Source organism: Apis florea, unplaced genomic scaffold, assembly GCF_048593485.1.
Source record: "Apis florea isolate Af1SG1 unplaced genomic scaffold, ASM4859348v1 contig_3367_pilon, whole genome shotgun sequence".
Taxonomy (NCBI): Eukaryota; Metazoa; Arthropoda; class Insecta; order Hymenoptera; family Apidae; genus Apis; species Apis florea.
Genome location: NW_028256746.1, coordinates 1,431,995 through 1,444,742, shown reverse-complemented (window position 1 = coordinate 1,444,742; position 12,748 = coordinate 1,431,995). Strand labels below are relative to the sequence as shown.

The 12,748-nt window shown below is 46.0% G+C and overlaps 1 protein-coding gene across 1 annotated transcript; it reads left to right on the top strand.

Annotated features, from left to right (window-relative positions):
- The first annotated feature begins 984 nt into the window (after nt 1-984).
- LOC105735997 (uncharacterized) lies at nt 985-11,931 on the top strand. The gene is made up of 2 exons (XM_086911777.1): nt 985-1,400; nt 7,183-11,931. Exons 1-2 carry the CDS (start codon nt 1,386-1,388, stop codon nt 9,994-9,996), a joined length of 2,829 nt encoding a protein of 942 aa, XP_086767903.1. The 5' UTR covers nt 985-1,385; the 3' UTR covers nt 9,997-11,931.
- The last annotated feature ends 817 nt before the right edge of the window (nt 11,932-12,748 follow it).

The window sequence follows — 12,748 nt, the reverse complement described above, 5'->3', positions numbered from 1 at the left end:
ACGAAATTTGTCGACACATGTTTTTATAAAACATGTGTGAATTTGTACGATAACGACACGATTCGATGTAATAAAGCGATGTAGAAATGCGATACGAAAAAGTTACGACTCGAATCGTAATAATTGATAATTCTTACCGATGCGTACAAATTTTTCCTCGCAAAGTCTTGCGAGTAATATTTTTTTTTTATTTCGATATCTCGGTCTCGATAAAAGTTGACACAAAGTCAACTTTTCAAATTCTTTCGCTTCGAACGTGTGTGAGTCGTGAGTTGAAATGCAACACAGGAATATTTTTATTCCAAGAAAGTTATTTCAAGTTATAACATTAATTCCTTTCCTTTTTTTTCTTCCTTTCCTTTTATCAAGACGTAATAGAAAACACCAATACAAATTTCGAAAGTTACATCGCGTGAATTTTATTACATTTTACGGAAAAATTAAACATCCGAATATTCTCTTATTGAAAATTGAAAGGAATTAAGGAATATACGGAAACAGGTAACATTAGATCATCGAACCGGCAACTTTCCTTACACTTACGATCTCGACGGCCAAGGTTGGTCCATAAGGAAGAAGTTCGTGCGGCGAAGAAAGTTGATCGATATAATTTTACATGTTCCAACCGCCACCGATCCAACGCATCTTTCCTCCTCGCCAGGGAGGAGAGACAGGGCTAGCCTACTTTCTCTGCAAAGAGAATTTTTAACCGATGTGTGAGGACTCCCCCTCTCTCTGTCCTCTCCTCCTGAACATCGCCGCCAACTCTCTTCCTCCCTCCCTCCCTCCCTCCTTCCCACTCCCTTTCCCCCGTCTCTGTTCATTACTTCTCGCGCTCTCACTCCCTCCCTCTCCCCCTTCTCTCTCTCCTCTCTCGGCCCCTTGTCGTTTCCTCGATTTGCCCAACAAGCTCAGCCGAGAATTCCTCCCGACCGGTACCCCTCTCTCAGAGTCTATATAAGCGGAGTGTTCATACGAGACCGAGCATTTTTTGTGTTAGTAGTGACGGAGTCGTGGGCTTCCTCCGTCAAAGAGGTTGACTGCCGAGGTTGAAGAGTGTGTCAGGATGGTGTGCACCACGCGACACGAGAGTACCGTGTTCGATTGAAACGTCGTTCGAGGAAAAATCGTCGAGGGAAAAATCTTCCTTCTCCTTTCTTTCTTTCTTTCTTTCTTTCTTTCTTTCCCTTTTTTTCTTTTCTTTCTCCCGCCTCCCGCCCCCTCCCCCCGTTCATTCCTTCTTTTTCTTTTTCCTCCGGTGTGTCGTCGACGAGAAGAGGAGGAGGAAGAGAAGGAGGAGAGGAAGAAGAAGAAGAAGAAGAAGAACACGAAGGAAGCAAGAATTTTTTTTTTTTGTGCGTATACACAAGTGCACGGATGCAACCATGCTACGAGGAAAGGTAGGTGGATCTATGCTCGCTCGATGACGATCGATTTTTCTTTTTTTTTTTTTTTTCTCATTTCATTCACGATCCGTTGTGTCGTTCGTCACTGCTTCGAAGACGCGAGGAAGGAATATTCGAGTTTCTCTCTCTCTCTCTCTCTCTCTCTCTCTCTCTCCTCCCTCCCTCCCTCCCTCCCGTTTCTTCCCTTCCTTCGTTCCAAGCGATCAAGATGAGGGAGGGGGGGTGGGGGGTGGAGAGAGGAAGGAAGAGAGCCTTGATGGATATCTGCGATCTCGCGGCGCACGAATTCGAAACGCTGTCTGAGCGGAACAACTTTCGTCGCGGAAGAGAATAGTCGTGGCAAGCGAGCAAAAAACGTTTGACAAGTTGTTGTCGTTCTTCTACTTCTCCCCCGAATTTTTATTTCGACGTGTCGTTCTTTTTTTTTTTTTTTTTTTTTTTTTGGATTTGGCTTTGGATTTCGATCGAGAAAAGTTGAGGTATTCGATGCGTATTTTTCTTTTCTTTTCTTTTTCTTTTAATCGATCGAACGACAAAGTGTTTACTTTTTTCAGATATTCTTCGAAATTTTTGGAAAATTTTGCTCAAAATTTAACTAGAGAGAGAGAGAGAGAGAGAGAGAGAGAGAGAGAGAGAGAGAGAGAGAAAATGTAGTTTCAAGAATAGCAACGGCGCTAAAGTTTGAATTAAAATTCCGCGTGAAAAATGGGGGCGTAAATTGTAAAACGTAGCCTAGATGGCAGGAGCGTATTCATTATTACTGTTATATAATTGCACAGCGACGATTTTTGAGCCAAAGATTGAATAATTGCAGGTTTCTTGCCGTCTTTTAATATTCTTAATTGGTTTCTTCTTTCGACAAGAATCTTCAAAAACTCGTGAATATCGGTTTTTTAAGGGCGTCAACTTTTTATCAACTCGTAATATCACATAAAGGAAAAATATCGGTTATTATTTGGACTGAGACGGTCGAAAAAAATATCAAACAAAAAGTGAAACTCTAGAAACGTGGATTAACGAAATCGTTTTCTTTAACTTGAAAGTAAAAAAAAAAAAGGGGGGAAAAGAAAATACTATTAACGATTGAATTAACCATACACAATGTTACAGTTCCTTGGCGCGCTGTTGCATCAACATTATGAGGCTAACTAAAACGTGATGAAAGTGATTATAGCCTTTTGCTCTTCAATTAAGGTATGAAAGTATAGAAAGCAAGTATAGATTGCAGTTTGACGTTCGTAATCGGCGGATAATTGTTGGCGTAGGGATGATGGCGAGGTATTAAAATATAATTAGAGAAATTTTACAAGCGTAAAAAGCGATCGAAGCACTTTCGAATCTGAACGATGACGGTTGATACGCGAGAAATATATCGTTAAAAAAAGAAAAACGTATTCGCGAATTTCAATAATCTTTCATCTTCGGCTATTGTTCGATATCTTGTTGCTTAACGATTAACAAAGATGCACGTGTTTCCCAAAGAACCGTGTAAATCAACCGAGCGGAAACCGGTGACTCTTCAAGACTTTAACAGGTCTGACGGAACAAATGCGCTGCGTTAAAAATTAACAAGTCGAACAAGTTTATAGATTCTTCCAGTCTTTCGATCGGCACGGCCGATTACTATCTCCTTTAACCTTCGATATTTACGCTCCTTTTATCTTGGCGATAAAAATTTCGTCACTTCAGAAGCGAGAAAACAAATTTTTATACGTGGAACCGCGTTGAAATTCATTATTGGTCAAACTGTTAGGTAAACATTACACATACGTTTTAGTTAGCACATGCCACGTCAACTCACTGCTTTTGCAATCAACCGCAAAAAACAAAAAAAAAAAAAAAAAAGATTACCACGTGTTCCTCGAAGCAACAGCTCGAAACGCAAACGTTAAACGTTAACTTTTACGCAACCGTGTTTCATATCTTCCCATATTCCTTCACAATTCAATCCTTTAATCGATGATCTACATTTTCCTTTTTCCTTTACGCGAGCGATTTTTCGATTCCCTTTTAAAATCGCGAGTGCATTTCGCGAGGGAATATGCGTAGGGTTGGATGATACGAGGATGATCGCGTACATCGAAAGATGGAAGGAAGGAAGGATGGAATAAAGATCGAAATTTTCAGTGAATCGTACGTCGTTCGATAACAAGCGACGTGTTCCATTGTTACGTTACGTTCATCCACGCGGTTCGAATGCATGACTGTATATGCACATACGAAGGAGGGTGTTCGACCTAGTCTGCCTACGTGGTCGTCGATGCGCTCGATCGTCCGATTCTCGACTGCAGCCTACCTGCGTGTAAACTATTGCGCGCTTCGTTAAGTCTGCCTATCTGCGTGAAAGTGATACGCGGAAAGAGGCCGCGTTCAGAACTAACTATTATTTACGTGATAGGGAAGAAGATATTGTGGACGATGATATATTTGGATATAGTGAGAGAAATATTAGAAAATGAATTTCGAGCAACAATAATTTCGAGCAAAGCGATAATAATAATAATAATAATAATAATTATTCGAAACTGTTGCAGTTATATTCGAGTAATTTTTTTACTGTTAAGATAATAATTAGCGCGTATTAATTGCATTTTTTTCTTTCTATTTCTTTAAAATGGCGAGCACGTTCAGATTTATTACGAGTCTTTCGTTCATCAAATTTGTCCAATTAGGGTCCAACAAATTTAGACCGTTCGCGCAAACGATTCTAGATTCTCTTTTTTTTTTTTTTTTAATAAATCTAACGGGACTTGCCGAGTAACCTAGCAATTACATTTCGATCAAACTTTGCGAAATTGTTTGCGGAAACCATTCTAGATTCTTTTTCTTAATAAATCTGATACAACTTTCCGAATAATCTACCAATTAGATTTCGATCAAACTTGGTAAAACTGTTTACAGAAGCTTTTTTTTTTCTTTTTTTTTTTCTTTTTTTTTTTTTCCTCAACCTCGGGTGTGATTGCGTACTTTCAAGTTGTTTAATCTAACTTGAAAAACTCCCCCCTCTCGCGAAAAATTTCAATCCGAAGATGAAATTTAATTGAACTTTATTTCGCCACGCGCCACGTAACGAATCATCTCCTCGCGTCGACAAATCCTCGTCTATATCCTAATTTTCCTTCGATCTCGTTCCCTTTCTTTCTTTTTCCCCTCGTCTTTCGCATACTTCTCATCGTTCGAACCGATTATCTCGCGCCGTTTCTAGTATTATTTCCTCCCGTGGATAAATTCTCCCCTCTCCTCTTTCGCAATTAATTATCTCGAAGGCTTGGTGCAAACTTACGAGCGCGGTGAAATGCGTTTGACGCAGGAAAGTTAGGCGAGCGAACGTTTACCCGACCTTCTTTTTCCTCACTTTTGCGCGCTAAATTTGCGTTTGACGACAAGGCCTACTTGTCTCACGCGTACCTGTCGCGCGACACGCTAATCTCGCGTTCATCGAATGGGATCGATTAACCTCTTCCCGTATTATCACGATGACAATTTCGGCCCAAACACGAATGGCACGAGTGGGACTCGTAGAAATGAATTTTTTCAATCGAGATTTAGTTCTTACGCCACGAGAAAAACCACGATTCTTGCAATCTACGTTGCAAAGCGTTCTACCGCTTTCGGCCCGGATTTCGGCCCAAACACGAATAACACGAGTGGAACTCGTGAACTGAAGATCGGGCCAAACCTAAACACCACGAGTGGGATGAATTTTTTCAATCGAGATTTAGTTCTTACGCCACGAGAAAATCACGATTCTTATAATTGGGGGCTTGGGCCCGGATTTCGATTCGACGAAATTCTTCCCAAGGCACGAATTCGTTTCATTCGGAATTGATGGAAGGTGAGTTTTTTCGATGAATGCGAGACGAGGAACTGGTTCTCACGAAGAATAGGAAAGTTGCCACGATTCCAATTCGTCCGCGTCAACGTTGGTCGCAGGATAGGAGCAAATAAATGTGATTTTTTTATTCGCGCGTAAAAAAGGAAGAGGAGAAAGATATAGCACGCGCGCGGAGGATCTAATCGGGAAAATAATAAATCCGCGCACAATTTTTTGACAAGTTTCTGTCTGTCGCGGAAAGGAAGTATTTCGATTAAACATTCATAAAATTGTGCGACACGGAAGAAAGATATTTTACATTTACGAAGATAAAGCGAACGAGGATGGATACGTATTTACATAGATTTCATCTATACGTTACGGTATTTTCGCGCGACTTGTTGTGCGGGGTAGATGGATAAATTTGTAAAAAAAAAAAAAAAAAAAAAGAAAGAAAAAAAAATACTGAAATTCGCGTGACATTTAAATTTTTTTTTTTATAAAATTGTTGAACGTTTTATGGATTTTATCTTGAAACTCTTAAAACGATCACGTGGAACGAAAAATGTGAAAAGAAACGAACGATCGCGAACGATTGCAAACACGAATCAACGACGATGCACGATTCTAAGATCTGGAAGAAGATTGATTAGAAATACACGAGAGTAAATATAAGATATATACTCGTATACTCTTCTTTGCGCTCCTTCTCGATGCACTTGGGAGAAAGTGCGGCATATTATGTTAACCTTGCATCTCGGTCATCGTGCCACTTAAGACTTTTCCAAGAATGGTTTCTCGATGACATTTACTGCTTCAAACTTGCGCACCGCTTCTTTTCCCCCTCCCCGTATCTGATATCTTTTATGGAAAACAAACTGGTTGTTGGGTGGAGAATGGCTGTTCGTATCGTAGAAAAAGGAAAAAAAAAAAAAAAAGGGGAGAAGGTAAAATCGCTTCCAGTTATTTTTTTGTTCGGTGTAATAAAAAATTTGGCCAATTTCCTCGACGTTCGATGGAAAAGGATATCTTCTGCAATTTTTCATTCATCCGCTCGTCGAAACTCGCAACGCTCGCAACAACGCTTGCAACGCTTGTACAACGTAGTACTCGTGGTACGCGATTAATCTACTTTCGAATATTAACGTCGCTAAAAATATTTTCGCAGCAACGTCGACTCTTCGTTACCCTTCGATGAAACGAAGTTCGTTTAACGCGTTTAAAATGGATCAAAGAATTGCATTTTTTCTTTTTTTTTTTTTTTTTTTCCTTCTGTAAGAGGGGATTTATGTGTTAATGGAACGACGCTTAATAACACGGTGATTTTAGTTGGGAACAATCGGGGATTAAAGAGAAAATGTAATTTCTTTTAGCATCGCGCCATCTTTGTAATTAACGAGGTTATCACGGGCGCGCGCAGTTTAATACTTGGAGGGAGTGAATGCATAATACTCGCGTACATACGTACGTACATACATACGTCGGGATGAGTGGCTCGCGTTGCGCCAACCGAGGTTGTAAACTAGCTTAAAGTCTCTCACACGGCCTTCAATTCCGAACCCTAGACAATGTGTGTTGGCACGAGTAAAACGTGTACCGCGATACCAGGCAAGCAACACTTATGTTTCCAACCAATTAATTAGAACAGAAGAAGGCGTTACACCGGTCACACATTGGAACCAATTTCTCAAAACTCTGGAGGAAGAAATTCCTCCAACTTTATATTCGCTTTTAAAGAAAGATTTTTTTTTTTTTTTTTAATAAAATTGCAAAGACGAAAATATATATATATATATATATATTTTCTCATTCTCATCGATTACGTTACACTCTATCGGTTGGGTCGATCGTCAACCGTGCTCGACTGATTCATAATTTGATTTAAAGAAAAAAAGAAAAAGAAAAAAAACTCAACGAATCTTGGAAATTCGATAAAGGTTTCTCGTTGATTTTCATTTCCAGACGGCAATTTCCCTGCTCTGCGTGGTGTCGTTGATCGGGCATCACCAAGCTCGCGCGGTGGTGAACAAAGCGCAGTCCCAGACGGTGGCCAACAACCGGGAGGAAGAGAAACGGAACGAGATCAAGGCCGACGAGAGGATAAGCAACTCGTACGGCCCACCACCGGACGATTCGTACGGGCCTCCGCTCGGATCGAGCTCGAAAGGGCCAGCGCCGGTGTACGGGCCGCCGGAGTTGGTCGGCGATCACGGGCCAACGCCCGTGTACCCTCCACCTCCGCCCGACGTTCCACCGCCTGTGTGGAACGGGCCCTTGCCCTCCTACGGCCCACCCCCGCGAAACGTCAAGCCGTTGAAACAAACTTTCGCCCCTCCCCTCTCCCCTTTCCCCGCCAAGCTCGCCTACGCCTCGCTCAAACTCCACCACCACGGCCCACCCAAGCAACACTACGGCCCTCCCTATTCCTCCTTCCCCTCCTCGCTCAGGCCGCCGAAACCCCACTACGGCCCGCCCTTCAAACTCAACACGCAACACTACGGGCCCCCCCCCGTCATCCCCCTGTCGTTCGACACCACGTACGAGGTGCTCCCCCAAAAGGTGGCCGTCCAGTTCGTTTCCCAACCGAGCCACGGACAACCGCCCCCGCCACCGGTCGTCCCCCCGCCCGGCGTCCCGGCACCGCCGACACCCCCCGACATCAAGTACGACGGGTGGCAACCGATCGCGGGATCGTCGTCGAGGCAACAGGGGGGCGCCTCGACGATCGACGAGCACGACAACAACAACGAGTTGGAGGGATCGTCGCGCGTTCAACAGTCGGGAACGGGCAACGGGATCGCGGAGGGCACGCAGAGCGTGCCGAGCGACTCCTACGGCGTGCCGATCCACAGCCCGGAGGCTCAAGACTTGAAGAGCTCGGTGAAGTCCGGGTCGAGCAGCAGCAAAGGTTTGCCACCGCCGCCGTTGCCCGAGTACGAGCCGTTCCACAACGAGAGGCCGCCCCACGAGGATCGTCGGAACAACGCCGCGCAACAAGGTCAGGTGAATTTGCGGTACGAGGCGGCCACGAACGCGGACCACCACCCGCCGTCGCTCTCCATCGTCGGATTCGAATTGTTGCCCACCGTTCCCTCGCCCATCGTCCTCCCCTCCGACCCCCTCGCCGGCCCCCTTCTGAAACTTCCTGGAACGGAGGCAGACGCTCCTCGCGCGTTCCACAACAACGATTTGTCGGTCCAGCTGTCGGTGGTCAACGCGCCACCTACGTCCATTAACTACGGCCCTCCGCCACCGCTCCCCCACCTAGCCCCGTTCAAGCCCAACTCCATCGAGTCCGGGATACCGTTGCCACCGCCCCCCGTCTTCGACTCCTACGGTTCACCTCCACCCTCCTCCTACTCGCCCAACGGACCCTACCCCTCCTCCTTCTCCTCCTTCGCCCTCCACGCCTCCCCTCCCCCCCTACACAAGCACCACCACCGACCCCTCAGGCACCCCCTCTCACCCTCAGCCTCCCTGATCCCGCCCAGGAACCGGGAACCCGTCAAGTTCAGAGAGTTCGAGCCGCCGATCGGATTGCTGAACCGATACTTTCCCCAGCCATCCAGGCATTCGGTCGATTCGGTCAAATCTCCCCTCCTCCTCCCGTCGTCCTCGTCCTCGTTCGGCGTCGACGGGCAACAGCTGCCCTCCCTTCACGCCCCCCTCGCTTTCAAAAATACCGCCCTCGACCCGCCGCCGATAGCCGCAGCCCCGAACGCCCGATACGGGACCCCGCTCTCGTTCGGCGGCTTCAACACCCCGTCCCCGGTGTTGACGTACGGGGCGCCCAACTTCGGCCCCGCCACCTCCTTCGTCTCCACCTCGACCGGGTTCGGGAACAATTTGTACGACGCCGTGGGCAACGTGGCCGTCACGACCACGTACGGCACCCCGCTAGTCAATTTACCGTCGTTGTCGACAGGTGGTGGCCACGATTGCGGTTTCCAGGTCGAGAGCGGGGCGACGCCGCTCGACCAGGCCTTCGCCCTCCCCCTGCTCGATCATCTCCCTCCTCCCCGATCATCGCCCACCGGCCATCGCCTCGCCCTGCGCGATTACCAGCAACCGAGCAGCGTCGATCTCAAGGACAGTTACGGGGCCCCGATCGCGACCTACAACAACGCCGCTGACAACGCGTTGTCCAGCAGCCACTCGGTCGTCGAGCTCGCCGACTCGGTCCTCTCCGCGCCCCACGATCCATCCTCCTCCTCTTCCTCTTCTTCCTCCTCCTCCTCGTCGTCGTCGTCGTCGTCGTCTCTGGCCAGCGTCACAGGCGGGACCAGAGCGGAGGAATCGGTGGACCAGTTTCTCAACACCCAGGAGGGGAGCGAGGCTCTCTCCCTCGCGGCCAAGGGTCTCGCGGTGAACGGAGGGGACGGTTTCGAGGTGCAGGGCTCGAAGGGGACGTACACGTTGCAGATACAAGCGGCGGACGGGGGATTCGGGGCCGAGAACTCGGACGGGAGTATAAGGCACGATCAGGTGTTGTCCAACGGCCTTCTCCAGGACATCCTCGCGGCTATCGAGCAGCCCGACCAAGGTCGGGTGGTGGAGGTGCAAGGTCGGCCCGAGGCGCAGCAGTTGCAACGGGTGTACAACGAGGCGCGAGGGGGGACGAGCAAGGACGAGGAGGTTGGGAAAGACTCGAAACTCGCGGTGGAACGAGAATCCGCGGGAAACGAGGCTGTTGCTCTCTTCTTCGACAATCGGTACGGCGACTCGACGAGGAAGGAGATAAGATCGGTGGCGAAGAGAAGCGACCAGTCTTCGTAAATCTTTCTCGTTTATCGCGGTAGATATCGTCGGTTGCTAATTTACGCGCCATTTCGTTCCATCAAGTTTGAGATTCGTATCGCGTCACGGGGGAGGAACGTAATCACGATTCGAGAGGAGGAGTTGTCGGAACGAAAGTTCGTTCGAATTATTTGATACGCTCGTGTCAAAAAAAAAAAAAAAAAGAAGAAGAAGAAAAAAAGAAACGAATTCTTCGGCCAACTCGGACGAGAACGTTTGCCAATTGTCCTTTCCCTCTGTTCGCGCGGAAAAAAAGAAGGCAGATTTTATCGAGCTTCGAGTTTAATCGCGACCAGACGAGGGCCAAGAAAACTCCTCCGCTCGTTTCGATTCGAAGGAAGCGTTCCACGACGAAAACTCTTTCTCGCGCGAGCAAAGATATCGTACGGCATCGGGTCGATTTCGAGGTCGACCGGCAATCGACCGATTCCACGAATCTTCGAATCTCCCATGACGAACTCATCGGCGACAAACGACACGGCCCGTTTCGCAACAATCTTTTTTGGTTTCTTCACTGATCGTGTTCGGCCGTTCGAGGAACAAGAAGAAAAGAAAAAGATCGAGGAAAGTTTCATCGTCGAGAGCAGCGCGCTCTTCTTCCACGTCTTTAATCTTCATCGAGGTGAAAGTTCAGAGAGAAGCGCTCGCTGGTCGAACCAGCTTCGCGATAACGATGCCCACCTTTCGCGGGGATCTCGTTTCGCGAGTGAAACGCGCACACTCCGCTCTCCGGCCGATGCACACAGGTTTTGCATACCTTTGCGACAATGACACAGGGAGACACGCGTATATCTAGTCCGTTGTTTCACGATGAGACACGCCGGGGGATGATGAGTTTTTCTCCTTTCCCCCCCGCCCCCCTTCCTCCCTTCCTTTCCTTTCCTTTTCTAGAAAGCCTCGAGGCGTGGTAACCGGCGAGTAAAAGTAGAGACATCGTTACTCGGCTTACCGTGTTATGAGTTATATCTTTTAGAGCGAGATATCGTTAATTCTTTTGATAGAAACAGTTCAGTTACGCTCTTAAGTAGAACCTTTCACCTTAGAATTCGTTTTTTTTACCCACGAAACAATCCTCGTTTAACGTTATAGTATATAGTATAGTTGGAAAGTGTTTTCGTTCCTGTGTCGCGCGAAAATGAACGCGGGAAGAAAAAATATTTAACGCTCGATCGATTGGTTTTTTTTTAATTTAAATTGGGTCCAAAATACGAAAAGACTTTCCACAATCTTTAAAACGGCGAGATAAACGGCGTATAATGTAGTAGTATCCAAAGATACGAAGAGAGTAAAATCCAGCCGACCGACACGTTGATAAGCAGTTGCACGCGCACAGAAATGTAATAACTGGTCAGAGATATATATATATATATATATATATATACATATAGATATAATAAAACGTTCGCATGTGCGCTCATCGACGCGAGTTTAAAACCCGGCTGCGTGTATACGTATAGGTATTCCGTATTTCGGAGTAATCTTGAACCCCTCTTCCACTTTTATAGCGCAGCTAGCCTGGCAAATGGTTATGCATAACTTGGTGTATTGCAGATACGTAAAATAAGTAGAGCGTATATAAGCTTAAGAGAGATGCTCATTGTTAAGAAATACGCAGTGACGATGCTGCCAAGCCATAAAACACGTCAACTCGCACACCCCCCTCTATCCACTCCCTCTTTCTCCTCTTTCATCCCTCTCTCCTTCCTTCCTTCCTTCCTTCTTCTCCTTCATCTTCTTCTTCTTCTTTTTTTTTTTTTTTAAACGGATTAATTTATTATTTTACGTGTACGTCTCGTGCATATGGTGAACGATCGATTTATGTTATTATTCGTTGAGCATAATGCGTGTACGACTGCACTTTTTTTTTATATGTTTGCGCTAAGTAATGTAAATATACGATCTACTATTTGTAAACAGACCGTCTACTTTATCCATCCTTCCATCCTTTATCCATCCTTTCTCTCGCTTCTCTCGACGAGCACCGCGTATGCACCCCGATCACAGCCATTCGAGATTCGAAAATAGGGGAAAATACCGAGAAACGATTATCGTACGAACGTATCGAAACGAGGAATCGTCCGTTATTGATGAACGAAACTGGTTGAAAGAGAGGAGGAAACCGACGGAGGAAAAAAAAGAAAGCGCGGTTGTCGAACGCGTTAAAAGTTTAGAGACTCGAGCGCCACTTTATGCACGGACACCCGATAGAATCCTCCGTTTATCTCGATCGCCGCTGTTTCCCCTTCACGTTGCTCATTCCGCTCGATGTAATCCTGACTTTCAGCGACCGAGATTCACCTTTCGGATCTGTTGCCGGGCCACGTTCCACGGTAACTGCCTCGAACGAGGCGGAGCATCGGGAAAGCAAGCTCTGACGACGGGATCATCGTTCGAGATGATCGTCTTCCTTCATTTATTTACTACGATTAATGATAAGTAAAATTCACTCCCTCTCTGGATATATTTATCGAAATTTTATTGCTCGAAATTTCATTCTGAAGAAAATTCTGTTGTAGAAAAGTAAAAAGAGAAATTGTGTTTCTTAATTGGAATTGGGATATGTAAATGAAATCGCCTCGTAGTTTTATTATTATCCAGTGCCATACGAAATTGTAGTTTTTGTTGTTGATCTTCGAAAGAGAAATACTTTCGAAGATATAATCTTTATTCAAAATACCAGCCATTGGATTTAATGATCGTTTTCTCAACCGAGATTCCAATCGATACATTC